At 40.6% G+C, this 27,858-nt stretch overlaps 2 protein-coding genes across 6 annotated transcripts in view; one reads left to right on the top strand and one right to left on the bottom strand.

The window, feature by feature from the left end:
- Positions 1-26,983, top strand: SUV39H2 (SUV39H2 histone lysine methyltransferase). 2 transcript variants are annotated; one of them, XM_004278591.3, is made up of 6 exons: positions 1-109; positions 2,725-2,870; positions 16,003-16,674; positions 18,644-18,790; positions 20,532-20,661; positions 21,433-26,983. In XM_004278591.3, exons 1-6 carry the CDS (start codon positions 79-81, stop codon positions 21,537-21,539), a joined length of 1,233 nt encoding a protein of 410 aa, XP_004278639.1. In that variant the 5' UTR covers positions 1-78; the 3' UTR covers positions 21,540-26,983. The 2 variants fall into 2 exon arrangements, with proteins under 2 accessions (XP_004278639.1, XP_004278640.1); XM_004278592.3 differs by lacking the exon at positions 2,725-2,870 and having other exon boundaries at positions 9-109.
- Positions 25,991-27,858, bottom strand: part of DCLRE1C (DNA cross-link repair 1C) — a 50,321-nt gene continuing 48,453 nt past the window's right edge. For all 4 annotated transcript variants that reach the window (XM_004278594.4, XM_033403450.2, XM_033403452.2 and 1 more), the window contains one exon: positions 25,991-27,789. In XM_004278594.4, the coding sequence (XP_004278642.2) occupies positions 26,813-27,789 (977 nt within the window). In that variant the 3' untranslated portion in view covers positions 25,991-26,812. The remainder of the gene's footprint in view (positions 27,790-27,858) is intronic.

Genomic DNA, 27,858 nt, shown 5'->3' with positions numbered 1-27,858 from the left:
GGGCCGGGCTGGGGCGGGGCGTCAGGCCAGCTGAGCTATCCGGTCAGACCGCGCCAGTTTGAATGAAAGCTCCTCAAGATGGCGGCGGCCGGGGCCGAGGCGCGAGGAGGTGAGGGCTGGAGAGCGGCGCCCCGCACTGTCCCCCGTCCGCCGGGCAAACTCCCGAGGCCCGGGAAGCGGGCCCGGGACGCGCGGGCCGGCCGGAGCGCGACGCGGCGAGACGCCGCCTCCCGCGCCACTGACACCGCGGCCCCCAGACGCGCGCCTCGGGCTCCTCCCTGCCCCCGGCCCCTGACCCTCCTCGCGGCTCGGCCCGCGCGCTGCCCTCAGTCCCCTCCCGCGCCCGACCCCCGCGAGGCCCGGCCCGCGCGCACCGCTGCCGGCCCGCCGACCCGGCGGCCCGGCCCCCGCCGCCCGCCGCGCCCGAGCCCCCTCCCCGCGGGGCAGCCGTGCGGTGGCGTCCGGGCGGCCCCGGCGGAGCCCGGCGCGGCTCGAGGTCCGTGGGCACGCTGGGGGCGCGACTCCTTTGTGGTGGTTTGAGCGGGACGTTTGCGGTCGGGCTGGCTTCGGAACTGGGGAGCGGGAGGACCCCGTGGGGTGAGTGTGACCACAGTGTCAGAGGAGCGGAGAGAGGTCGGGGCAGAGGTGTGAAGGCTGAGTGAGGATGCACCCCGATGCGGACGCACCGGGAGGGGCGGTTCCCCGTTGCAGAGAACCCCAGTAAGTGGGTACTGGCGGCGGCAGCCCCTGGCTTACGGGAATCGGTTCCCCCCCCCCACCCACCCCGGTAACTTGCGAGGTATTTATGTGGACGCCGAAGAATTCGGTGCCTAACGTGTGTTTGTGCGCGCGCTGAAGGACGGGAACTTTCACTGCCTTATAGAATTGAAAGGTATTTTCCAGCGCTGCGCCTCTCTGCGTGGATTATGGATTCATTACCCCCCAACTTTTCCTCCGCTAGGGGTTAGTGTGGAACTAGTGTCAAGTTTTCGTGGTGGTCATGAAATGTTTAATCTTACCAACGAATTATTTTTCTGCCGTGGGGGCAGGGGGTTTGCAGTTTTTTTATGTTCCAAGTTTTCTTATTCCCCAAAACAGCATTTCCGTGGAGGGTCGCGTCTTGAATCCTCGTGTAACTCGGACTGGGTGAAAATGGTAGGAACGGCAGACAAATCCACGCTGGGTAGATAGCCCAGAGGAACCTCCTATGCATGTGATCAGCATAATGAGGTTACCTTTTACACAAAACATCCTGAGGTTATGTCAATACAGGGGTCTTAAGGGGTCGTTTCTATTCTGCCACTCCCCTCCCCCCAAACCACCACTCCAAAACCAGCAGACTCGCCCCCCAGATATTTTGGGGGAAAATCCTTTTCGCTTTCTTGGTCTAGAATCATGCATCCTTTTTTGGAAGGGGTTGGGGGCACGTGTGGAAATCGTACTTGAGGGTTTCTGACCGTGAAATCCCGGTGTGAGATGGGGAGGGCGAGGGGAGATTATAGAAAGACCAGCTGTTCTCTCCTCTCTGGAAATTACCTCTAACCCAAAAGGTTATCACCACTACCTTGGAGAGCTACCAAGTAAAGCCAGCGTTTACTGATAAATTTTGTTCGGTAATCCCAGTTTACTCCAACCCTGCCATTTTTTTCAGCGAAGCTGAAACCCAGAAAGATGGAAACCTCCCTAAAATCATGCAGCTCGGTGGCCTGGCGGAGGCTGGGGCAGAGGACCTCTTGATCCTCCCTGGTGCTTCTACTAGCGCTAGCCATAAAGCCAGGTTCATTACCTGTTTTCTAAATATCAGTTTGTGTTAACATACTTTAAATGCAGTATGGTAGCATACTGTTTACGGGAATTTGAGGGTAAAATCTTCCACAGGAGAGTTAGTTAAGTTAGTTATTGGCTTCTACAAGGTTGATCATGAGGACGGCTGACTTTCTTCAACCTTGGTGTGTGGATTATGTAAATTGAATACTCTCTGTATTGTCATTCTTGGCTTTGGAAGCAATATAGGAAATGAGTAGTAACAAAACTCAATATACTCTCCGTTGTTTTATTTTAACTCCTGGGTTTATTGACCTTGATAATAATACATTGCAGCATGGGCAAAATCGGAGTTAAAATTTTATGCAACCTTCCAAAATGGGAAAAGTAGGCCATGTGATGTATGAGTATGTAACTATAGAATTAGATTTCAATTAGATTTCAGTTCTTATTGTTCAACTAAGAATCTTACATTGTTACTTTTTAACAATGTAAGATTATTTTAAAATATATTTAAGATGTATTTCTAACAATAATGAGCGTGTCCTTGAGATCTACATTTTATTAAATGAGCAATTCTGTGTAGAATACAATGAAAAAGTGAAAAATATTATCTCGACTTTTGCATCTATATGTAATCTAATGCAAGCTTATAGACATGAAACATTTTGTTCAGGGAGCCTAGTAGAAATTGACATCAGTTAAACATGTAGGATAGAGACCCATGAGAAAATCCAGGAAGACCAATTTACCAAGAGAGTTCTTTAATGGTTAACTTTTTCTTAAAGACGTGTATATGGTTTCTTGTCATATGAATTTTTAGTCTTATAAAATTGCCACTTGAAGGGTGGGGATATAGAGGTCTTGAGTTTTCCCCTTTTTTTCTTTTGGTTTTTTGTTTTGTTTTATTTTAATTGAGTAGCTATTTCACTAGTAAAGAATTCTATTTTCTTATTGTAGCTTGGTGTGTGCCTTGCCTAGTTTCACTTGATACTCTTCAGGAATTATGTAGAAAAGAAAAGCTCACATGTAAATCGATTGGAATCACCAAAAGGAATCTAAACAATTATGAGGTGGAATACTTGTGTGACTACAAGGTAGAAAAGGTAAGGCAAATATCTAGACCCTTAAAAGAGACCTAATCAGACTTCAATTCAGTATTTCATATTTCTGTGACATAAAAAGAACCTTAAAAGTAAGCAGAACTCTTCTTAATGGTTAAAATTCTTGGCCATAATAAAGTTGTGTCCTATCATCTGTTTTGCCAAATAACATTGAGAGGATTTTGAAGCATAAAATGTTCTTATATTAGAATATTTCAAGGTGCTTATATCAATATCATTCTACATCCAACTCTTGATTATCTCCAGGTGGATTACCAGAGCAAATGTTTTATCTGAGATTGGCTTCTCCTGTCATTCATTTTGTTCCTGAATCATGTTTCCCCACTATCACCTGAGATGAACCTAGAAATTCAAGCCAATTTTAGTGGTACTGAATCTCCTCAAGAAGCATCACCGTTTGTATTTCCTGCCATCCTGTCAAACTCCTGCTAGCAGTGAGGTTCTGTTGTGCAATAAAATGGCCTGGAGTTCACAGTCATTTCTAGGCTTCGTCTAGAACCTCATGACTTCAGTAAAGTCATTTAACTTCTCTGGGCCTCACTTTGTTTCTGTTCCTCTACAGGGTTGTTCTTCAAGAAGCTCTTTCAATCTAAACCTTACAATGTATTTTTGAGTAATTCACCTTTCTGTAGCCTACTTCCTCTACAAGAACTCTGTTTCAATTAATTAATCTGTCCATTCTTGCAGATGAATGAATCAGGAATCCTGTTTAATTCTTTGTTTTCCTTCTTTTTCATCCTCCATATGGATTCAGTCATTAAATCCCATTCTTCCTTTGAAACATCCATCTTCTTTTTGGTATCACTGACTTCCCCACTCAGTGGGATTTTATGATGAAGCATTTCACCTACACTCTCAGCAGCCTTTAACCCCAAAACAACCCTGTCATCTGCCAATTCACTTTATAAACCCTGGCCTGACCAGTCTAGCCACAGGTGTCATATAATCACACTTCTTGGTTCCGTTACATATTATTTCTATTCTTGCACTGCTCAGTTCTACTTGACAAGCTTTTTATCTTTTGCTTGCTCCTTCCATTTTTGTCATCAGTCTCCCCAAATTTTATTACTTTTCTGGACTTCTGACTGTATCCCTCACCCTCTCATATTCAGCTGCAGACTTCTGCCTCACTGGATCCTTCAAGGATGAACTTTCAACTTACCTTCACACCAGTTATCTGTATCTTTGTTCATTCTTTCAGAGTGTCACCATTTTTCTTTTTTCTTCCTACCCAACCCCTTTAGGACTTTGCTTAATCTCTGATGTCCTTTTTTTTTTTGCGGTACGCGGGCCTCTCACTGTTGTGGCCTCTCCCGTTGCGGAACACAGGCTCCGGACGCGCAGGCTCAGTGGCCATGGCTCACGGACCCAGCCGCTCCGTGGCACGTGGGATCTTCCCGGACCGGGGCACGAACCTGTGTCCCCTGCATCGGCAGGCAGACTCTCAACCACTGCGCCACCAGGGAAGCTCTCTGATGTCGTTTTTGTATCAAGCACTGTTTTTCCACTGCTTTATCTTAATCAATAAACCTATTCAGATCTTCCTTAACCTTCCGAAATCTTTCTTACGTCTTCCATCCCCACTCAAGCATTTCCTGTCTTTTCCTTCTACTTCATTTCCCATTAACTTTTTAAAAACGGCTTTATTGACATATAATTCACATACCCTACAATTCACCAATTTAAACTGTACAATTCAAAGGTTTTTGTACCCTCTCAGAATTATTCTAAAACTTTTTGTGGAGATGGTAGCACATTTTCATTACCCTAAAAAGAACCCCATACTGCTTAGCCATCACCCCCCAAACCTCCCCATCTCTTTGCCCCGCTAACCCTAGGCGACCACTAATCTACTTTCTGTCTCAATAGATTTGCCTATTTGGACATTTCATATAAATGGAATTGTACAATATTTATGTGATCCTTTATGATTGGCTTCCTGCATTTAATGTAATGTTTTCAAGGTTCATTCATGCTGTAGCACGTATCAATACTTCATTTTTTTTATTGCCAAATATTCCATTGTATGGATATATCACATTTAATTTATCCATTCATTGCTTGATGGACATTTGGGTTGTTCCTGTTTGGGGGCTATTATAAGTAATGCTGTTATGAACATTCATGTACAAGCCTTTGTGTGGGCGTGTTTTCATTTCTCCTGGATATATACCTAGGAGTTGAATTGCTGGGTTATATGGTACCTCTGTGTTTAACCATTTGAGCAGCTGTCAAACTGTTTTGCAAAGTGACCGCCCCATTTTACATTCCCCCCAGCAGCGTATGAGGGTTTCAGTTTCTACATGTTCACCAATACTTGCTATTATCTGACTTTTGGATTATAGTTGTCCTTGTGGGTGTGGAGTGTCTCATGGTTTTGATCTGCATTTCTCTGATGGCTAATGATGCTGAGCATCTTCTCAAGTGCTTATAGCTCTCGGTCCGCAGCCTGTTAGGAACCAGGCCGCACAGCAGGAGGTGAGCAGCCGGGGAGTGAGCAAGGCTTCACCTGCCGCTCCCCGTCGCTCACGTCACCGCCTGAACCATCCTCCCCCCGCCTCCCCCACCCCGATCCACGGAAACATTGTCTTGCACGAAACCGGTCCCTGGTGCCAAAAAGGTTGGGGACTGCTGCTTGTAGCCATTTGTGTATCTTCTCCGGAGAACTGTCTATTCAGATCCTTTACCTGTTTTCTTAAATTGGGCTGTTTGTCTTTTTATATTGAGTTGTAACAGTTCTTTGTGTATTCTAGATAGTCCCTTATCAGATACACAGTTTGCAAAAAATTTCTGCTGTAGCTTGCCTTTCCACTTGTTACTGACTTTTTAACCCTCTCTGTCTGATTGACGGCTGTCAGTGGCCTCCTCAAGGCCAAACTCGAGGACCTCAGATCTTACTGTGCCACTTTGCAACACCTAACACTGTTGGCTACTCTTTTCTTCTCTGAAACTCGTGTCTTGGAGAGACTGCCTAGGTTCTGGTTCACATTCTGCTTCTACCATGTACTAGCTGCGTGACCTTCAGCACATTGCGTAGGGTCTCTCCTTCGCTGCTTCCCGTACGGGATGAGGATCTTTACGGCAGCGGCTCGTGGGGTTACTGTGAGCGGAGACTGACCTGCGGCGGTCATGCCGTAGAGGGGTGTACTCTCATCATTGTTACTCACCTCTATCTCCACTTCTTTTCGCCACCAGTTTTTCTTACTGTTCTTTCTGAATCTCCTTTACAGGCTCTTACCTGTCCTTCTGAAGTGTTCATACATAATCTCCAAGGCTCTGTCCTTGGCCCCCTTCTCACCTCGAAGCTGCTCTGCAGATGACCTCTTTCCCAGTGGTTTCTACTTCTGTCTATTTGGCTCATGACCCTCAGATCTTTGTGAGGCATTGACTTCTTTCTGAGCTTCATTTTAAGCTGGACACCCTACAGGTACCACATTCAGCGTATTCAAAACTGTACCCATTTTCCTCCCTCAAATCTGTGTCCTGATCTAGTGTTCCCTACCTAGTTTGATAGAATCATAATACTCCCCGTTACCTAACCTTGTAATTTCATACTTTTTTAATTCTTCCTTCCTCCCTACCCTCTAAATCTAATAGGTCATCAGATTGTGTAGTCTCTACCTCTCTGTCTTTTCCTGTTCATTCCTGTTATACTTTGACAGACAGAGTAAGTTACCAAGGAGTCTGTGCTTACATTGAAGGAGCTGCCAGTTTTCTTTCTTATGCTACAGAATTCTGAGTATTATAGTTCAGTTTGGGTAACTTTTGCTGCTAGTTTCTCCTTCATCCTTCTCCTTTTGGTTCCTTGCTTTGCGCTTTGCACACTTATGTCCTCCTACAGCCCACTTATATTCCTCACTTCTTTTTTTTTTTTTTTTTGCGGTACACGGGCCTCTCACTGTTGTGGCCTCTCCTGCTGCGGAGCACAGGCTCCGGACGCACAGGCTCAGCAGCCATGGCTCACGGGCCCAGCTGCTCCGCGGCATGTGGGATCTTCCCGGACCGGGGCACGAACCCATGTCCCCTGCATCGGCAGGCGGACCCTCAACCACTGTGCCACCAGGGGATCCCTATTCCTCACTTCTTATCCTGCCTAGCACAGATAACTGAATCTGTAAGCCAGTATTACTTGAACGTACCTCTACCTTTTCTGTCTGTCTGTCTCTCATGTTCAGGGCAGGTGAAAGATCTTAACACCCTATCCTTTTCTTCTGTGTTCCCCTCCATTTAGCTCATGAAAGACACTGTCTCAGTACCATATTCTTCAAAGCCATTACAGTTGTTTCTGAAACACAGCTCTGATTGCATTAGGACCTTCCTTTAGTCCTTTAAATGGCTCCCTGGTGTCTGCCAGTCTAAGCTGAGACCCTTTGGACTAAGGCTGTTATCATCTGGCCACCAGCCCCCTTTCCAGCTTGTAACATACCCTACTTGTAACATACCCTACTTGTAACATACCCTACTTGTATGTTCTCTTGTAACATTTCCTACTTCCTTACCGCATTGATATACTTGTAAATTCTTCCATGTAGCTAAGGTTTACTGAGTATCTACTAAGAGCTGAGCACTCTTCTAAGCATTGAGAATCTAGCTAAAAAACAAACATAGCTTATATTCCAATATCTGAACACATCATGCACCTTTGTGCCCTTTTGCTTTTCTCATCCACTTCCCTCTTTGAAATATTGTTTCCCTTCTCTCCTTGCAAAATCTGCATGGCCTGCAAAGTTCAACTGAAAGGTTACCACCAACCATAGAGCCTTCTTCCCTTCCCCACCTCTAGCAAAATTAATTGCTTTATATTCAGGACTTATAAAGCACTGTTCTTGTCATTATTCTAGAGCTGTTCACATTTTGTAGCTTTGTTTCATACCTGCTGAACTGGCAACAATTTGAGGGCCAGGACTGTGTCTTACTATAGCCCCTAGTACGTAATGGATATTTAGTTCATGGTTGATGAATTGAATTGGGTTTTGCGTCAGTGATTTCTCCAGTCCTCACCGTCACTGTTAGACTAGACCTCCATAGCGTCACGCTTAAATTACAGCAGCAATTTATTGCCTGATATCTCTGGTTTCACCTTTCTGTTGTCTCACTCAGTAAACATTTGAGTTTCTTCTGTGTGTCAGGTACTACATTAGGCAGTGGGAAAATAAAGGTTCATGAGAAACTGTCCCTAACCTTAAGGAACTCACAGCCCAGTGAAAAAGATTGACAAGTAAATCACCCAATGCAATAGTATAATAAGTGCTAGGGCAGACATCATGATGTGATCTGTGAGAGGTATGCCTGGGCTGGTCAGAGAAGGCTTCCCAGAAAAGATAATATCCAGCTGGGGCCTGATAAGATGAGTAGAGTCTTTCCTTAAGGCTTTAACATAGAGAATGGGGTGGTAGGATCTGGAAGTGGGAGACAGTGAGAGACGAGTAGAGGAACTCCAGCCGTCCTGCAGCAGTGGGGAGTCACCTGAACGGTTCTGAAAAGAGTGACACTATCAGATGTGCAATTCAGAGAGTTTTCTCTCTGCAGTGAGGAACGTGGATTGGCAGGAAGGGGAATGACATATGTATAACTTACACATTCTGAAAGGCTGTTGCAGTAATCTGGGCAAGAAGAGATGGTGCTTGAACTAAAGTAGTAACAATAAAGATGAAGATAAGTTGGTGATATTTTGAATTATAGCGGATGTAAAATTTAAGTCTGTGGTTTAGTGGTCAGGGGGTTGGCTGGGGATCCAGCAGTGAGGGATCCACATCTAGGAAAGCTTGCCATGGCGTGGAGAGTAATACTGTTCACCAAGACCCAGGAATATAGGAAGATGAGGCTTAAGGAGGATTAGGATAGGAAGACTAGATTGAAGTTGGAGAAGAAGGTTGAGAGCATTTAAGTGTAAGACGACCAGTAGATAGTTGGAAATGTGGCTCCAAATCAAGAGTGAGCACTAAGTGGAAGCATTGCCCTCGGAGCGATTGGCAAGAAGACGGGGCTGGAGCCCCAGGACTGGCACAGTTACGCCTTCATTAACTCTGCAGATATTTCTCCAGTCTTCTACCATCTACCACGTCACGCACTGGGCACTAGCAATCTCAGCAGAGAAGGACACAGAGGCGTGGTCCCTGATACCATGGGGTCTATCTTTCAGTGAGAGTAGAAAAACCTTAAATATCATTGTACGAAGGACTTAATTATAGTTGAGGTAAGGCTAATGTAACAGAAGGCTCTAGCTCATCCTGGAGAGAGTAGGCAGGTGTCCGTAAGGACGGATGTTTAAACTTAGTACTAAAGGGTGAAAAGATAATGGGGGAGGGTATTGAGTCAGAAGAGAGCCTGACTCCTTCAAGGAATTTGCAGTGTGAGTGGAACATAGAGGGATTGAAATGAGGCTGGAAGGACGGGGCAGGCCCCAGAAAGTGCATTTTCTTGTAGGCCAAGAAAGGAATTTTGGACTTAATCTTAAGGGCAATAGGGAAATATTTTGTAGTTTTGAGCAGGGGAGTGACCTGGGGAGAGAGGAGTGTTGAAAATATCACTCTGGCTGTTGTGCCATGAGTGGATTGAAAGGGTAAGAGGCCATTGCAGTGATGCAAGTAAAGAAAACGGGTGAAGAGCCAGGACTGAGGAACAGTAAGTGGTACTCCCAGGAAGAACTGTCAAAGCAACGGAGAAACACTGGCAGGAAAGGTAGGAAGAAAATCAGAAGAGTAAACACGGCAGCCTGAGGAGGAGATAATGTCAGTAAAATAGAGTCATACCCAGTGGGTCAAAGAAGTATAAAGCTCCCTCTGGATTGAGCAATGGACGGGTCATTGACACCCTTAGAGCATTTCTGTGGTATGGATAGAAGAAGCCGAAATAGAATGAATTAAAGAATTAGTTGGAGGTGAGAAAGTAGGGTCAAGTGGTATGGGCGACTCTTTCCAGAACTCTAGCTTTGAAGAAGGGCTATGTAGGGTCTAAGGGTGTTTATAATTTTTAATTTAAAAAAAAATCTGAGTAGATAATATGATTTTAAAAATTGCATGTTATAAAGCATCTTATACTGAGACTATACCTTAGTCTCCGATCTCTGACCTTTTAGTAATTTATCATATCTTTTCAAGATCCCTTACTTATTCAAGCATTTATATCTCAAAGGAGGTTTAGTTTAATTTTGCCTTTAAAAAATAAGGGAGGGCTTCCCTGGTGGCGCAGCGGTTGAGAGTCCGCCTGCCGATGCAGGGGACATGGGTTCGTGCCCCGGTCCAGGAAGATCCCACATGCCGCGGAGCGGCTGGGCCCGTGAGCCATGGCCGCTGAGCCTGCGCGTCCGGAGCCTGTGCTCCGCAACGGGAGAGGCCACAACAGTGAGAGGCCCGCGTACAGCAAAAAAAAAAAAATAATAATAAGGGAGATTCAGATGCTAGAGAGGATCAGGAGAGAGCAAGAGACTGAAGGGACAGGAGTTGGGGGTAGTTGACGGAGGAAGGGCCTCTCTCCTGTTGTGTCTGTGGTCCCCTTCTTGTCTAGCTCCACGCTAGGGTCACGTGCTACTGAAAATAACGGGGGAGGCGGTGGGATAGGGACTCCTGAGGGAAGTGGAGGAGGTCTGAAATAGCCAGCTCGGGAAGTGGAAAGAATGCTAGCTGGGGGAACAAGCAGGTGGTTACCGTGATGAGCTCATGTCAGGTCCAGTGGAACTCAAAGGATGTAAACTGTGGTAGTCTCACTGCTGTGTGATTTTCCTGTGCCATGTTCTTGCCATGTCACCCCTTCATACAGAAAAATTTCTGACAAAACTGGGTTCTCTTTATTAACATCCTCATCTCATCAGTGAAGAACACCCATGCACATCAGTGGGGCTTCTCCCTTAGGAATCAAATATTAAAGAAATACTACCCAAAGCTTTGATTTCTTAACGTATTCAGATCATTCTATGTCTCTAGGACTACCACTATACTGCACGGCCACATACTACCACATACTAACACGTACTACCACATACTAACAAAATAGCCACATTTAACAATAGAGTCATACTCCTAAAAGACTGATTCCACTTAAGAGTGATTTGTTAAGAACTGGAATAACAGAAATCATTAGACTAAAACCTGAATTTTAGAGACCAGGAAAGCAGAGCTCCAAGAGGGACTTCTCCAAGGTCATGTTGTTCATTTGTGTCAGCCTTGGGCCTCTAACCCAGGCCCCCAAACTCCTACCCTCTGTCGGTTACTGGTATGGAAATCTAGTGACTTTCCATTGACTGTAATAGTTCTCGAACTGTGTTCTCATGGAACACTGGGATTTTCATAATCAGATTAAGGCTGTTCTACCACTAATAGTGAATACTGTGATTACTTCAAAACTTGCAGGGGAAAAATAGCTAATGGGAAGGCAGATTTTTGTTGTTGTTCTTTTTTGTGCCCCCATATATATATGTATTTTAAAGTGTTTGTGCTGGCTACCACTTACTGGCTACAGACAGCAAATGACAGAACAAATATTGAAAAACCATGAATTGCTATCTCCAGGTTAAGTTGAGCAGCCTGTATTTCTTTTAAGGATTCATATCGTTACTGTTGTGATTTTTATATTGCATACGTGTTGGTAGTTGTATTTTTCGTTATACATTCAAAAACATTTAGTCAAAGCCTAGGATATAGTAGGGAATTGTGCTTGGTTCTGGGGCTGCAAAGAATAAGATTCTTTCCTTCCCCACAAATGGCTTATAGTTTAGATTAGAAATGGGAACACGAGTTGGCAGTAATCAGAGGGAGGGAAGACTTCACGGGAGAGATGACATTTGAGCTGAGTTTTAAAGATGAGTAGGTTTTTCTGCATATAAAAGATGAGACTGAAATAAGTGTTCAGTAGGCAAATGGAAGAAGACATTCTAATTAGAAATAACTGTGTGAACAAAGCAACAGAAAAGTATGAAAAGGCCTGGCATGTTCAGTTACTAACAGCAGTTCAGTGTGGCTGGAGGGTGGTGTGTGAATGGGGCCACATTGGAACGTTGAGTCAGGGAGGCATCAGGGACCCAGTCAAGAATGATCTTTGTTATAATAGGAAGTTTGAGCTTAATTCTTTAGGCAGTGGGCGAGCCATTAAAATTTTTAAGCAAGAAAATAACAGAATGGCTGGCACTGTGGATGTTTTGTTTTTATAAGAAAACTACACGTTAGTAGAGAAGGACAGAGTGGAGTGTTATCAGTCTGGTGGCAGGGAAACCGGTAGGAGATCAGTGTCCTAATCCAGGCAAAGCTGAAGGCTTGCAGGAACGGGCATTCTGGCGAAAGAGGTGGGCCAGAAGAAGCATGTGGAGAAACTTGGTGATGGGTTGGGTTGAGAGGAAGGAAGAGGTGAGATTGACGTGGTTTGCGACTTGTGTGACTAGGTAGATGGGGGTAAGGCTGCCATTGATGGCGAATACAGAGAGAAACCATTCAGGAACAACAGTGGCGAGTTCCATGTAGATAGATTGATTAAGAACCTGTGGGACAGACATCCAGTAGGCTATTGACTATATGGGGTTGCAGCTAAAATTTTGGGAGAATCAGCATACAGTTAAAACCATTGGAGTGAAGAGGTTGCCCAGAGAGAACATTTGGAGCAAGAATTCTTAGTCTGGAATCCACATATCCTGAATTTACCCATTGTATCATACATGTGACTTTTGATAGGGGAAGGTCTGTAGCTTTCTTCAGATTCTCAAAAGAGATGAACCCTTGTTTAGTGTGAAAAGGAGCCAAAGACAGAGCCCTGAGTGTTTGCATTGTGTAAGTGCAGTTCCTAGTAGACAAGATGGAATTAAATGTATTTACATGGAATGAAGCTCCCCACAGAAACACCATGGTTTCTAAGAATTGTAAAAACCATTGGCCTACGATAAAGTCAGGTGTTCAGAGCTGTCTGGAATTTGCTCTTGCCTTGCCGTTACCGTTCTCTGTCTCGCTTCAGTGTTCTAAACTGTAAAGCTGGCTAAGTCCATCTCTTCACTGTTTTCTGGATACTTCACGCAAATCTTAGCTCCAGGCTTCTGCTTGTGTTTCTCATCCTGCCTGCCCTGTGCCCTACCCAACAAATGCTATCAATCTTTCACAGTGTAGTTTGTTCTACTTCCTCTGTACCTTTTTCTCATTGACCTATATTGATTTCCCTCTGTGTATTTTAGTGGTATCTATTGTCTTATTTGTTTTGGCATTTAAAATTGTACCACCTTGCACTGCTACTTATTTTACATACTATTGCCTTCCTTTCCCAGCGAGATTTTGCTCCTAAAGGCTAGTATTACCTTGCATCTCATCACACCCTCTAGTGACCAAACTTTCATATGCTCATAATAGATACTAAAATATTTGAATGAATTTAACCTAAGCTAAACATAGTGGGGAAAATGTCTTGAAGAAAAAAATTAATAAGATGCATTCCAAATTATACAGGAATGATTAGCAGACCATTTTTATGACTCCACTCCATTTCTATAGGTAATCAAGAGTTGATTGCATATCTGAATAAGATACTGATATCCTATGAGACTTAAGAAATTTTTGACTTTTATTTGAAATTTTAGGGTATTGAAGTAATTGAATTTGTTAAGTCAAACTGATTTTTCTGTATAAAATTATCTTATTTTTCAAAATGGAAAGATCTTTTTTTGATTTTAAAAGTAAAACAAGGCTTATAAAATAAAAGGAGTCTACAAAGTAGAAATAAAACGTTACTAATATTTCTGTAGCACTCAGGTTTTTGAAGCATCTTTACCATCCGTAAATTAGGTAGGTACAATGTGATTAACATACCAAACTTGCAAGCGACTCATCATAAAACATTATTTTGGAAGTTGACTACAGTGGCATAGTGTTTTTAGTTTTGCTGAATGATAATTTAGCTTAATCATCTGACTTGAAGCCACCATTTCTGTTTCTTTCATTGTTTGCTGGTAACTTTGGTATAACCCAGGGCTATGGTAGGAAAAACTACAGCAGGAAAAAAAAAAAAAAGAGGACCAGGGTTGCATTGCTTTATTTTGGAATCAGAAACATTTTTAACTTTCATCATTAAGGGGAATCGGTAATGTTAGATACTGCCAAGTGGATCTCATTATTATTGAGCATATATCTGCCAACAGCAATCCCGAATTGTAGTAGTCACCTCAGGAGGGAGAAATCCATGTTACGTTTTAGTGAGCCAGTATGACTGACACTTCAGTATATGTCTAGGCTTTTTTTTTTCCTGGAATCATAGTATATATTTTCATAGAAGTACAGTTTTTGTGCATATGCGCACACCATAATTGAGCCACTTTTTTTAACAAAACATATTTTGACCGTTTTCACAAAGAAGCAAAGGTCTTTTAATTAACAAGCATTACTGCTTATTGGGTAGAATATAATAAAACCTCGAGATGAAGATAAGCCCTCTCACTTGTCAGGTGACCTCCTGCAAAGCTGCCTCAGTGCCCCTCCCCCAGTGGTGCCTCCACAGTGCGGCTTATACCACATTGCCTAGACCTGCCAGGCCACTTGGCGTTAATAAACTATGACTAGTAAAACATCCTTACTTTATAATAAAACCTTTATTAAAAATTTCAGGAAAAAGCAAATGTATCCCAGTCAAGTTTTTATCAATATCTATGAATTAAAATAACTAAAAACCGTAAAATGCAGTTTAATCACTTTCATATTTCAGAAGGCCTTTTACCCTAGCACTCGTGGATATATGTTCACTATTCCAGAGAACAAAGACAAAATTGAGAGACTTTACTTGAAAAATTTTTTTCTTACGTACACTAGACTACCTTTTTTAAGAGAAACTTAACATAGCATTGCCTGGCTTTAAGGGAAGAAACCGTAGCTAGTCACTGGGGTGGGAAGGCAAGATTTCAGGTACCATGGTGGCCAGCAGCAGTCTGAGGGATAAGTCAAAGTATTTGATCTTTGGTGCCTTGAGGGCCTGCCACCTAATCCAGCCGCGGGTGAGTCTAAGGTAAGAACTCTCTGGAATTGTGCTGTTCAATAGAAATATAGTACAAGCTACATATGTATACAGTCGGCCCTATGTGTCCTCCGGTTCTGCACCCCAGGATTCAACTAACCCCGGGTCGAAAATACTTGCAAAAGAAAAACATTCCAGAAAGTTCCAAAGCAGAACTTGAATTTGCCATGTGTTGGCAACGATTTATATAGCATTCACATTATATTAGATATTGTAAGTAATCTAGAGATGATTTAAAGTATATGAGTAGGTTATATGCAAATACTGTGCCATTTTACATATGAGACTTGAGCATCTGTGGATTTTGGGTTCCGAGAGGGGTCCTGGAACCAATCCTCTGGTGAATACCGAAGGACGACTATGATTTTAAATTTCCTTGTAACCGTGTTAAACAAAATGGAAAGAAACAGGTGAAATTGCTTTGAGTAATACATTTAATTTAACCCCAAATATTATTTCAACGTGTAATCGATATTTACACATTAAGAAATATTTTTTAAAAATTAACAAATATTGTGCGTTATTTTTTTGTGCTGAGTTGTTGAAGTGCAGTGTGTATTACACTTAGAGCACATCTCAATTCAGACTAGCCACATTTCCTGTGCTCCATAGCCACATGCAGCCAGGAATGACTGTATGGAACAGTTCACTCTAGAAAATCTAGGGGATGTGTGCCCAGGACATTGAGAAAAAGAACTTCCCTCACAGCCAGTGTAAAATATGAAATTACGGACCTTAGAGGATGCCTACATCTGTGCTGGCCAAGCTAGCCACTGAGCTGGGTCATAAATTATTTATTTTGGGACAACTTATTTCCATGATCAAGATCAATATATTTTGTGTCACTTGATCACTGTTTGGTAACATATTCATGACTTTCAGTACTTTTATCTTTCTCCAGGTGCGACTCTTTTGTCTCTGGTCAAACGTCATGCCACATCTAAATTCTATGCATAGTTTATGTAATATAAAGAAAAATAGTTTTATTTTTATGATTTGTATTTCATCTGCTAGTAACTTGTGACTGTGTATTCTGAACTTTATTAAGAAAAATGATAATACCTTACTCTTTAAGATATTAAATTCTTTTCAGTAATTGGGCCTGTCATAATCTGATTTGCATTTTCTTTTATATTTTAAGGATATGGAATATTATCTTGTAAAATGGAAAGGATGGCCAGATTCTACAAATACTTGGGAACCTTTGCAAAATCTCAAGTGCCCATTACTGCTTCAGCAGTTCTCTAATGACAAGCATAATTATTTATCTCAGGTAAAGAAAGGCAAAGCAATAACTCTAAAAGAAAATCACAGAGCTTTGAAACCTGCCATTGCTGAATACATTGTAAAGAAGGCTAAACAAAGGATAGCTCTGCAGAGATGGCAGGATGAACTCAACAGAAGGAAGAATCACAAAGGAATGATTTTTGTTGAAAATACTGTGGACTTAGAGGGCCCCCCTTCAGACTTCTACTACATTAATGAATACAAACCAGCTCCTGGAATCAGCTTAGTGAATGAAGCCACCTTTGGTTGTTCATGCACAGATTGCTTCTTTGAGAAATGTTGTCCTGCTGAAGCTGGAGTTCTTTTGGCTTATAATAAAAATCAGCAAATTAAAATCCCACCTGGCACCCCCATTTACGAATGCAACTCAAGGTGTCAGTGTGGACCCGATTGTCCCAACAGGATTGTCCAAAAAGGCACGCAGTATTCACTTTGCATCTTTCGGACCAGCAATGGCTGTGGCTGGGGCGTAAAGACCCTCGTGAAGATTAGGAGAAGGAGCTTTGTCATGGAGTATGTCGGAGAGGTACGCTCGCTTCTCTCATAGCGCACAGTGTGCGGGAGGCTCGTGCTCTTGAGGCGCCGCCTTTTACCTCAGTAACAAACACGCTTGGTACGTTTTGCTGTTACCGTTTGCAGATATGTACAGACTTCAGGTTTGAGGGAAGGGTTCACTGGCATCATGAGAAATACAAACTTGAATGTGAACAAAAAAAATTATACGCAGTGACAAATGAAGTAGAGTCGCCTTTCAACAAACACCCACTCATAGTCATTGAAACTGGCGTTTGCAACTTTGAAAATATGACCAGTATTTTTACACAAAAGTCCTAAGAGGAATATCAGATCTAAATACATCCTGACTTAGAAACTTTTAAATTGTAATTTACTTCACCCATTTGACCAAATATGGTTAAGTGTAGTTGGCAAAACTCAATTTTGCATCAGCATGAATGATACTGTAGAGTACATGAATGTTTTATGAGCAAGTATTGTAAAGTACACATAAAAACATTTATTGGGCTTCCCTGGTGGCGCAGTGGTTGAGAGTCCGCCTGCCGATGCAGGGGACATGGGTTCGTGCCCCGGTCCGGGAAAATCCCACATGCCGCGGAGCGGCTGGGCCCGTGAGCCATGGCCGCTGAGCCTGCGCGTCCGGAGCCTGTGCTCCGCAACGGGAGAGGCCACAGCAGTGAGAGGCCCGCGTACCGCAAAAAAAAAAAAACATTTATTGCAGCCACCGATAAGAAAAATCCAAACTCTTTGCATCTGTAACTCAGCTACAAAGACCATTCTCTAAAATACCAACTACTGAGCACATTTATTTTTATACATATAATGCTTATATACAAAAAATAGTGTTTACCACATACTATTTTAGGCATACTATTCTAAGCACCTTGTGTTTCAACTCTTACTAAATTCTCTCAACAACTCTGTGAGGTGGTAGTATTTCCTCCATTATTGTACAGCAGGAAACTGAGGCACAGAGAAATTAAGCAGCTCGCCCAAGGTCACTTAGTTAGTAGTAAAGAAGAGCCGAGGTTCAAAACCAAGGCTGCAGAATCGCTGCACTTCACCCGTACACCACACTTCCTCAAACTGAGTGGTGGGCTAAGCTGTGGCTAGAACAATGAGTGTGACTGCATGTCTGGGGTTGTCAAACCAGGTATTTTAAAAGTTGTTTGGAATTAGATCCCCTTTAATTATCTGTATTCATCCAGAATTCTGAGGTTAAACTGCATCCCTATTTTGATCCTGAAATTTTTAGATAATGGCAGATTATTATAAATCACTATTCAGAATACTAGACCTTGTATAATCAAATTGTTCTCTTCTTTTGGTTTACTGAATGTGGCAGCTAAATTTGGTTGACACCATGAATCACTTGAGCCATTTTTGGTTTCTTGAGCTGAGCGTGTGGTCAGGCTGTGTTCTTCAGAGCAGAACTGTATAGATGATGGTTGTGAGCTACAGAATTTCATGAAAACCACGTATTCTACAAAACTAAACTTTCCAAACAGTTGACCGCAAATTTAACGTACCTTCTCTCCTGTATTTGTAACAAATTTCCATTTGTAACTGTACACAGATTCGTTATAGGAAAAATATGCCTTCAGAGCCTATTTACAGCATACCTACTTCTAAATTTAGTCCTTTACACTCTGTTATGTCTTACACAGAGCTGTAGTTGTGTAGCTTTTTTGAACATATCAAATAAATGAGAATCGAAGGTGGGTACTGTTTCCGCTTGCTGATTGTTAGGTTGTCCTCACTCTCATTTGAACAGTCATACTTCGTTTGCGCCACCCGTTCTCCTCTCTGATTGCCCTCCTCTGTTCATCTAGCTCTTTTAGTTTATGTGAATGTTTACTTTGATGGCACTTTTACTTCTTTTTATGCACCTGAAGGCATTAATATGTTAACTAATAGATTTATGGATGGGTGTTTCTTCAGCAATAGCTATATAATATACTATAGTTTTTTCTTTTTAGGTTATCACAAGTGAAGAAGCTGAAAGACGGGGGCAGTTATATGACAACAAAGGAATCACATATCTCTTTGATCTGGACTATGAATCTGATGAATTCACAGTGGATGCAGCTCGATATGGAAATGTGTCTCATTTTGTGAATCACAGTGTAAGAGAGAAAGTATAGACAGGACTAATTAGTACTGTTTTAAAAGATTTTCCATACTTGAGGAATAATTGTCTTTAAATTATATACTCTTTTATTATCTCCAAAGTATTTTAATACAAGGGCGTCTTCTGTTAATTCCTGGTATTATTACTGTTTTAGGAAAATTCATCGAGGTGCCTACCAAATAACATCCATTTTGCAGGACTCTTTACATATGTTACTTCATTTACACTTTCCAACAACTTTATGAGATAGGTATTGTCCTCGTATAGAGGAGGAAATTAATGAGCAGAGGAGTTAAGAGGTAAAAAGTTTAAGAATTAACACATAACTATATGGGTTACAGAAGTAAACACAGCTAAATTTAGGATACACAACTAAAGAAGGGTAGATTTGCCGTGTTCTCTTAAAATGTAAACATGTTAACATTTTTATAAAATTTAAGAATTTCTAGAGGAAGTATTTAGGGCTACTTTTCTAAATTATGAATTAGTATTCTTAATTCTTGTTTGAAAAGAACTTAGAATACACTTGGACCCTTAACTCCAGAATCTTATACTCTATAAAAACTATTTCCAAAAGTAAGGGAGGTTAGGAGTTACTGGACACCTCCTAAGTGCTAGATGGATAACATAGTATTAGGCTTGTGAGACTGACATTATCTCTATTCTATAGATTAGATGACATTATCTCCATTTCATAGATTACAAGGAAAATGTTTCTTGGAGCATAAGTTCTATAGCTGATCATATAAGGAGGTAGACCATGTTAATCTTTTGATGGATTTTATACCAAAAAACTAGTTTATGATTAGTAACGAAATGTCAGGGACCTTCTGACTCCTTTGTTTCCTGGTTTACTTACATGTTGAATTTTTTCTTAACGATAAAATTGAGATACTCTCCAAATAGATGTATTCTATTCAAGGACAATTAAATAGTTACTTTGATTTCTCAGTATGATTCACCAGATCTTTCTTGCATATGCTAGAATGTAGTGCCGAGTTCTGGAAATGCTGAGCAATTCCAAACAGAAGTTTAAGAAATGAAACCCCATGCAACATGAAATTTGAGCTCTACAGTGCTGATTTGATTTTTTTAAAAGTTACTCAAGTTCTTTAAATATGCCTTACTAGAGCATGTTTTACTTTTAATTTCAATAGTTCTATTTCTATGTCTAGATGTTCTACTTGGGCATTTTTTGAATCTTTCTAGGCTCTTCAATAAACTTTTGATACAGTAGTCCCTCCTTATCTGCAGTTGCACCTTCTGTGGTTTTAGTTACCGGCTGTGAAACATGCTCCAAAAATATTAAATTAAAAATTTCAGAAACAAGCAAAAAACAACAACAACAAAAAATATATATATATACCTTACTAAAATATTTACAGGTGAATTGATAATGTTACCTAACATTTGCATTAAAATTCCCCAAAAACAATTAAGAAGTTGGGACTAGATGAAACAAGATTGACAAAAATGTTAATAAGCTTTGAAGTTGCATAGTGGATATATGTGGACTTACTATATTATTTTCTCTAGTTTTATGTATGTCTGACATTTTCTGTAAGGGAACACAGTATTTTTAAATGTGCATGCCTCAAAGACCTCTAAACAATAAGCAAGTTAATTTCTAGTAGAACTTAAAACTAATACTTTGGGAAATTAAAGATTTTATATAGCATGTAGAAGAGCTCGTTCATGTCAATTTTACTTCAGTGGGTTCTCATGTTCCTTTTTAGTGTGACCCGAATCTTCAGGTGTTCAACGTTTTCATTGATAACCTCGACACCCGTCTTCCCCGAATAGCATTATTTTCCACGAGAACTATAAATGCTGGAGAAGAGCTCACTTTTGATTATCAAATGAAAGGTATGATTTTCAAATACAGTTTCTTTGGTGGAGTTTCAGTGTGAAGAATCTAATCAGAATAGGAGAAGACCTTAGAGTATCTGAACCAAACTCATGTTAAGGTTTTAAAAAATGAGGCTATAAGAGTTTGTCTTTTTGCTGAGGGCACAAAGCTAATCTGACAGAGCTAATACTAGAATCCAGGTCTGCCTGATCTTGGGCTGAGTAATGCTCTTTCTTCTACAGCATGTTGCTGCCTGCTTTTTTCAGAACTTCCATACAGAAGCTTATTTATTATAACATCTTTTCTCAATATTACTTGTATTTAAAAAATTTTAAGCCTACATTTCTGAATATTTACTGAAAGATGTATATTCGTAAGATTGAAAATATGATTTAAATCACATATGAGCTTATTCCATTCCTAACTGAATCTGGCTTTTAAAGAGAACATTTAATTCTGTTTGCTTTACTGTGACAACATGTGTTTTCTTTTCTTTGTTTTTCTAAGTATGATGCCCTTTACGTATTGTTACTACTTGACCTTGCTTTATGGCTCTTAAGCAATTTATGAAATGAATGCGTGTATACTGGATTTTACTAGTAAGTTTCATCATTTCACAAATCCATTCTCATAAATATGGACTAATAACATACACTTTACCTCTTACTAGCCCACAGCATCCTTTCAAGACAGTTTGTAAAGATTCTGTCAATTTACAACTGAAAGAAAATTTGAAACTCATTATGAATTGTCTTAACTCTTCTGTATTTCTTTTTCTACGTATTCAGGTTCTGGAGATATATCTTCAGATTCTGTTGACCACAGCCCAGCCAAAAAGAGGGCCAGAACTGTGTGCAAATGTGGAGCTGTGACTTGCAGAGGTTACCTCAACTGAATTTTCAGGAAATAGAACTGATGATGATTATAGTTTTTTTCCTAATGTTACCATTTTTAAAAAATAAGTATTTGGGACTCTTTTCATATTATCAAGATTATACACTATGCTAATTTACAATTCGTGTTTCAGACTATTGGCCAAATGCATTACTGATGCTTCTGAAGAGAGGAACACAGGGTCACATAGACTAATTTGAAATATACATATTCAGACTGTTTACAGATCTGTGTAGAAAGAAGTCTGTGTGAATAGAGAACTGCCTCCTTCAGTGTTTAAGTGTTAAACTAATGATGTAATAGTCACTAAGATCAAATATTCGACTTGCCATACACCTTGAATTTAGAGAAATAGAGTTAATTCTTATTGGACAAATACACAAGTTCTATTTTTGTTATTGTCATTCCTGTTTACCTACTTACTACTCATTGTACTTGTATTTGAGACAAATAGGTGATACTGAATTATACTCTATTTTCTACTTTCATTAAAACATTGAGGTCTTAATGATATAGAAATTTAAGGTCTAAAATTAAATGTAAAAAAGTTTAATTACAGCTTGATTTAATATTTTGAAGCAATCTAGACCACTAGGAGCGGTGGATGTCTGAACCAGTAATTCTAAAATATTTTTTAATCCTGTAGAAGAAAAATACCCAAAATGTTCTCCCTAAAATTCTAGAATGGCTAGCTGTTATGCTTCTTTGAAAGGATGGGGCGGTTGGGACCAGGGGGGTTTTTTGGAGTGCCAGGCAGGGGGGATGCAGCACTTGATAACATGAAGTAGGCGGTCCATGCTGAGTAGCTCTGGCCTCCACAGTAAAACGAGATGCCCCCTGAGAGCGGCTGTATGTAACGATAATGTTCCTCACTATAATTAACATTACATTTTCTGAATTTTCAGGTAATTTTAACATTTCCTTTCCACCAAATTTAATTATTTTTATAATAAATAAAGGGCCTGCAGGCCCTTTTTAAGAAGTGATCTATATTTTGAACTGATACTTATTTTATACATGAATTTTTTTAATGTGATAAAGCTAAACTTGGCTTGGCCAAAGTGCGTGTCTGAATTATGACCATTTATTACTTGAACTATGAAGACTGAAATGGAATCTATTCATTGTTTGGGGTTTTTTTGTTGTTTTTGTTTTTTCCTATGTAGTGAAACCTCAGTCCAGAAAAACTATATTTTCATCTCTTTCTGATCCTGGGACTTCTAATCACGGTGTCCAACATGAAGGCGAATGCAGCAGATAAGTCTAAATCTTGGTATTCTTAATTAAGTTCTGCCAGAGGTCCCTGCCTGAGGCTTTAATGACCTACAGTAAGCTTGGGTAAAGCTGAGCTGACTTTAAGAAAGCAGCACTTCACATCTTCATCCTTAACCTCTTTTTTGGGAGAAGCTACACTTTGTTATATTGCTATCACGGGATTTTGCTCTTTCATAACATAGGGTAAATTGTTTACATGTTTGGAGTCTCAGAGTATATTCTGTCTGCTCACCAAAATTTGCCGAAGGTGTCAAGGAAAAATATATATTTTTAGTGCCATTTTTTTCTTTATGAAAAAATAGTCACATGGCGTCAGTGGTAAAAAAGCGTCACAGGTTTACAGGCCAAACTTGCTTTGAATTATAATTCTCACAGGTTCAAAGATGTAATTGTACCATTCTTTTTAAAAGGTCAGTGTTTTACTGTCTAGTTATTTGATCTTGTCTACTCTCTGTTAAAGAAATGTAAAGCTGGAGGACAAAGGGAGGTTGACTGTTTTCGGTAAACCCGTTTTGTCTTGTCCTTATTAATAGAAACGTAATGAACCTTTGAAATTTTTAAAAACCTGCATTACCCTTAAGTTGTTGAAAAGCTGAACTTAAGCAGTAAAATGATAGAAACTATTTAAACGAAGCTGTTCGGAGCTTTAACTGTTTTAAGTCAACATTTAGCTTCTTTAGTTCCCTAAGTTGTCAGAATTTGTTCTCTCAATATAAAGCAAATATTCAAGGGCAATATTTAGATCAAGTTTAAACTGTAAATTAATCCACTGTTCAAGTTGTATCGGTACCGTTGTTCTCGGTATCTCCAGAAGAGGATTGTGATACACAATTGGTAATCTCAGGGTTTTTTCCCCACATATGCACAAAATCTAGACTGCACTTATTTTTCTTATAGTTCAACAGTTTCTCTTTAGCAAAATAACTTTAGTTTGGCATTTGACTTTCTATTTATCATGGCTTAGCTTTATTTCTGAATATTTTACTGTCATTTCCAGTAAGGCTACAAAAAGGGCAGAAAAATATTGATGTATTCATGACTACCTGTTATTGAGATTAACCAAAGGTTTATATACCATTCCTTTAAATGTTACTTTTAAGAAAGTCTATTATTGTCATGATTCATGCATTTGAATATCAAAGTAGAATTTTACACTTAGCATAAGGTAGACGGATACTTTTTAAAAGTTTTGAGCATTACTATTAGTCACCAGGTACTTAAACATATTGTGCTAAGTACTGCCTGGAAGTACAGAGGAATTTTAGAATTAGAGCTAATAATCTCTGAGCAAGTCTTAAGCCCTTTATCCGTACTCCTGTGCTTCTTATGAGTCTGTGAGGTTGGTGCCGTCCTCCTTATAGCAGCATACTGAAAAAACAGGCTTAGACCGGCTAGGGAACGTTAACATCCCCAGGATCATAAACTAAACTTGACTACTTTTAAAATATTTGACCAACTTCAGGCAGACTGTTTTAAAAAATCCATTTCTACTGTTTGTTAGTTTAAACAAACTTCCAAGTCCTGGATTCCTCTCTAAGGCAAATGTAGCTAGCCACTGGGTTTCCTTTGTGACGTATCTTGGTATCTTGAAACTTGTTTTTCACTTCTTCATACGTCACAGTTCTTGAAGTAAAAATCAAGTAGCCACTGTAATTAACCCTGCCCACTTCTATGCTCTTTTTGAGAGGCATTAGTGCAGAGTGGTTAAGAGCATGGACTTGGGGGCCTGAAGTGCCTTGTTTGAGTCGTGGCTTCACCCCTTACGAACTACACGGACTGACCTCCCTGTGCCTTCACCTCCTCATCTGTGAGTGGGGATAGTAAGTGTACCTACCTCAAAGGGCGGTTGTGAGGAGGAGAGAGTGTGTAAGAGAATCGAGCATTGTCACAGAGTAAGTACCATATATAAGAATTAGCTGTAATTACTCTGTACTATAAACCTGTACTTTAAAATATTTGGTGGTCACTACAAGTTTTTTGTTCGACGTCTGTTCTAGTGCTTAGCGCTTAAATTCGTTCAGCCAGCGTTTATTATGCCAGGCTTGCCTATGAAGCAACAATGAAAATGTGGCAGTATGGAATATTAAATTCATGGTGAGATTATAAAATGCTAAGAATATATTCAGAAGAATGTTTACAGGCATGTTTTAAACACCCACCTTGGATCATAAGCTATACTATTAAAATGAAGTCTTAAATGTCAGTGAATATATACAAATGTATGTAGTAGTAACATTTGATTATGTGATGTGTAATTATGAAGTGTAACTAGTTTTTAGAGCCTAAGATTAAAAATGAAGTCTCTGGGTTCCTGTAATAGGCCTGTTGTAGTTATGAGTATTGAACGTTGTGCAGTCCCTACCGGTTCTCTCCAGTGACTTATATATTCATCACCTTGAATTTAGGTAATGGTACTCATCGGGGAGCTGGGCAAAATGGAGTAATATATAATCCTGCCCCAATCATACTGAGTCTGTAGAGTGTATTTCATCAGAAGCTCAGGGTAGCATCTGAGCTAGAAAGAAAGGGGTCAGTGTTCCCTTTAAACTTCACATGCTTGCTTACACACCTCTGCCCTCAGCTACCTTACTATGCTCAGACCAGTCTGTGTTGGTGTACATATTAATAAAACTTACTGTTGAGTAATTTAGGGCAGAGACACGTGCTATAAATTGTGATCCAACATATTCCTCAGAGGACAGTCAGAAAGGAGTTGCACCCTTACTCTCAGCCCTGACCCTTAATAATCGTGTCGGTTCCTTCCCCTCACCCCTCTCTGGTGCCAGTTTCTTAGCCGAAATTTGAAGTGTAGTCGCCACTGTCCAGTTTTTCTCCCATGTCAATGGACAAGGGCTAATTTATCCTTCTGCCAATATTTGGGAATGGAAAATTCCCTTCTGGACAAGTGAGAGGGCTGGCTTCCTGGGTCCACTTGACATTGGTTCCCCTGAACACCCAGTTTATCTTCCTTTCCCGCTGACTCTAAGTCTTGCAACCTTAATTAGTTTTGTGGCTCCAGTACTGATTTTTGGTTTAATTACAATGTAGCATGGTGATACTGCATTTCATTGTTTAATTGATCTGAAAATTGTTTTTTAGAGACTCTGCTTAAACTTGTTTGAAGTGAAATCTCTGCTTTTGCTTTCTTAATCTATGAAATATCAGCAAACCAAAGGGTTTATGAATATTTGCTAATAACTTTATTAAATCCACATACATAACTATGCAAAAACATAACCTATCGATGGACTTTAAGGAAGCTGAATGCCTTTTAAGTAAGTATTTTCTTTTAGGTTTTGATTTTACCACGGTATTCACATCAATACTCTTAAGTGATGGAACACCTGAGATAGGTAAGGGGCTGGCTTTCTTCTATCGCCATCAGTTTATGGTAATAGATCCAAGTTTATTCTTTAAATCTGAAGTATTTTTACAACCCAGGATATGGTCTGTCTTGGTGAACGTCGTCCTTTGTAAACTTGAGAAGCGTGTCTTCTGCTGTTGGATGAAGTGAAGTGTTCTTAGTGTCAGTTAAATCCAGTTGGTTGACGGTGCTGTTCAGTTCTTCTGTATCCTTGCTGATAGTCTGTAGACTAATTGTTACAGCTGTAATTGTGCATTAGTGTGTCTTTCTCCTTTCAGTTGTTTTTGCTTTGTATATTCCAAAGTTGTACGGTACTTTTAGGCTTCTGTCTCAGTGAACTGGATGCTTTATCACTAGTAACATAGCCACTCCATCTTTCTTTTAAGTAATGTTTACATGGTAAAGGTTTCCATCCTTTCACTGGTAAACCTACCCAAGTCTTTTGAAGTCAGCTTCCTATAGACAGTATATAGTTGGTTTATGGTTTTTCCTGTTTTGATGTAATTATTGATAGGTTTGGATTTAGTTCTCCCATATCTTGTTTCCTGTGTTTTCCCTCTATTTTTTGGTCCTCCGTTTCCCCTTTACTGCCACCTTTTAGGTTACAGGAACATTTTTAAGTATTCCATTTTAATTTATCTGTTAGGATTTTGACTGTTATCTCTTGGTATAGGTTTTTTAGTGGTTGCTCTAGAATGAAGTGAGCGTTTTCTTTTTTCAACTACTATCGTCTCCCCTGTTGCCAACTTCTCATAGAAATATTGTAAATGCTCTCGTGTAGGTAGCTCGGCTTCTGGAGTGGCGGGAATTTCAAAATCAGAGGAGCTTTGTGAATCTGCGCTGCTGCTAAGATTTAGTGGCCTTTTCTCCTGAGGCATGTGCTTCCCACTGCTTAGAGTAGTTCTTTCTCCAACACTAGAGGCTATACTTACATCTTGATCTCTGCTTTTCAAATCAGAATATGTGTCCTTTGGGCAAAGTACATTTTGTTCGCTCTGAGGGGCAAGAGTATTGTCGTTGATTCCTGGCCTATAGACGCGTCTGCTCGAGGAGGTCATACCCCCATTTCTCTCTTGGGAGGATAACAGAACAGTGTCAGACTGGCTGTCCCAGCCTTGACTTCCTTGTTCTGATATGTGTGTTGACTGGGAAGACGTCTGGGAAGAGATGTGAGTTGAGTCCCCATCAGAGGAGTCACTGAAAAGCTTCGGAGACTGAGAGCCCCCTGCCTCTGTGGAGGACGGGAGGTTTTCCAAACAGTCATCAGTGAGGTCAGCACTTCTTTTAAAGAACACTTCCCACTGTGGTACTTCCCCGTCAGCCTTCTTCTGGAGCTGTGGGACAGGACCCATGTCTCCTTGAGCTGAAGCTGGGATTTCTGATTCTTCACTTTCACTGTTGGATTCCTCACAATCTATAAAGTCTGCCCAAAGAAAAGTTGGCATACTCTCTGCTCTGAAGCATCCTGTGCTTTCTCTCTGTTTTTCAGGCTGGTTTTGTGATATCGCAGTTGTGGGAAATACCTCAGGGTGAAGAGTTTGCTGGTTTGGAATCTTGTGCCTTAAAGGTACTGGCAGAGGATCATCAAAGAGGTCACTGTCATCGTCCTCCTCTGTGGGATAAACAGAACAGGTGTGTAGGTAACACAATGCAAAAGGAACCAATTTGTGCTTCTAATTAA

Source organism: Orcinus orca, chromosome 2 (assembly GCF_937001465.1).
Source record: "Orcinus orca chromosome 2, mOrcOrc1.1, whole genome shotgun sequence".
In the NCBI taxonomy this organism is placed as follows: Eukaryota; Metazoa; Chordata; class Mammalia; order Artiodactyla; family Delphinidae; genus Orcinus; species Orcinus orca.
Note: the sequence above shows the minus strand (reverse complement) of the source record. Positions and strands in the feature narration are given on the sequence as shown.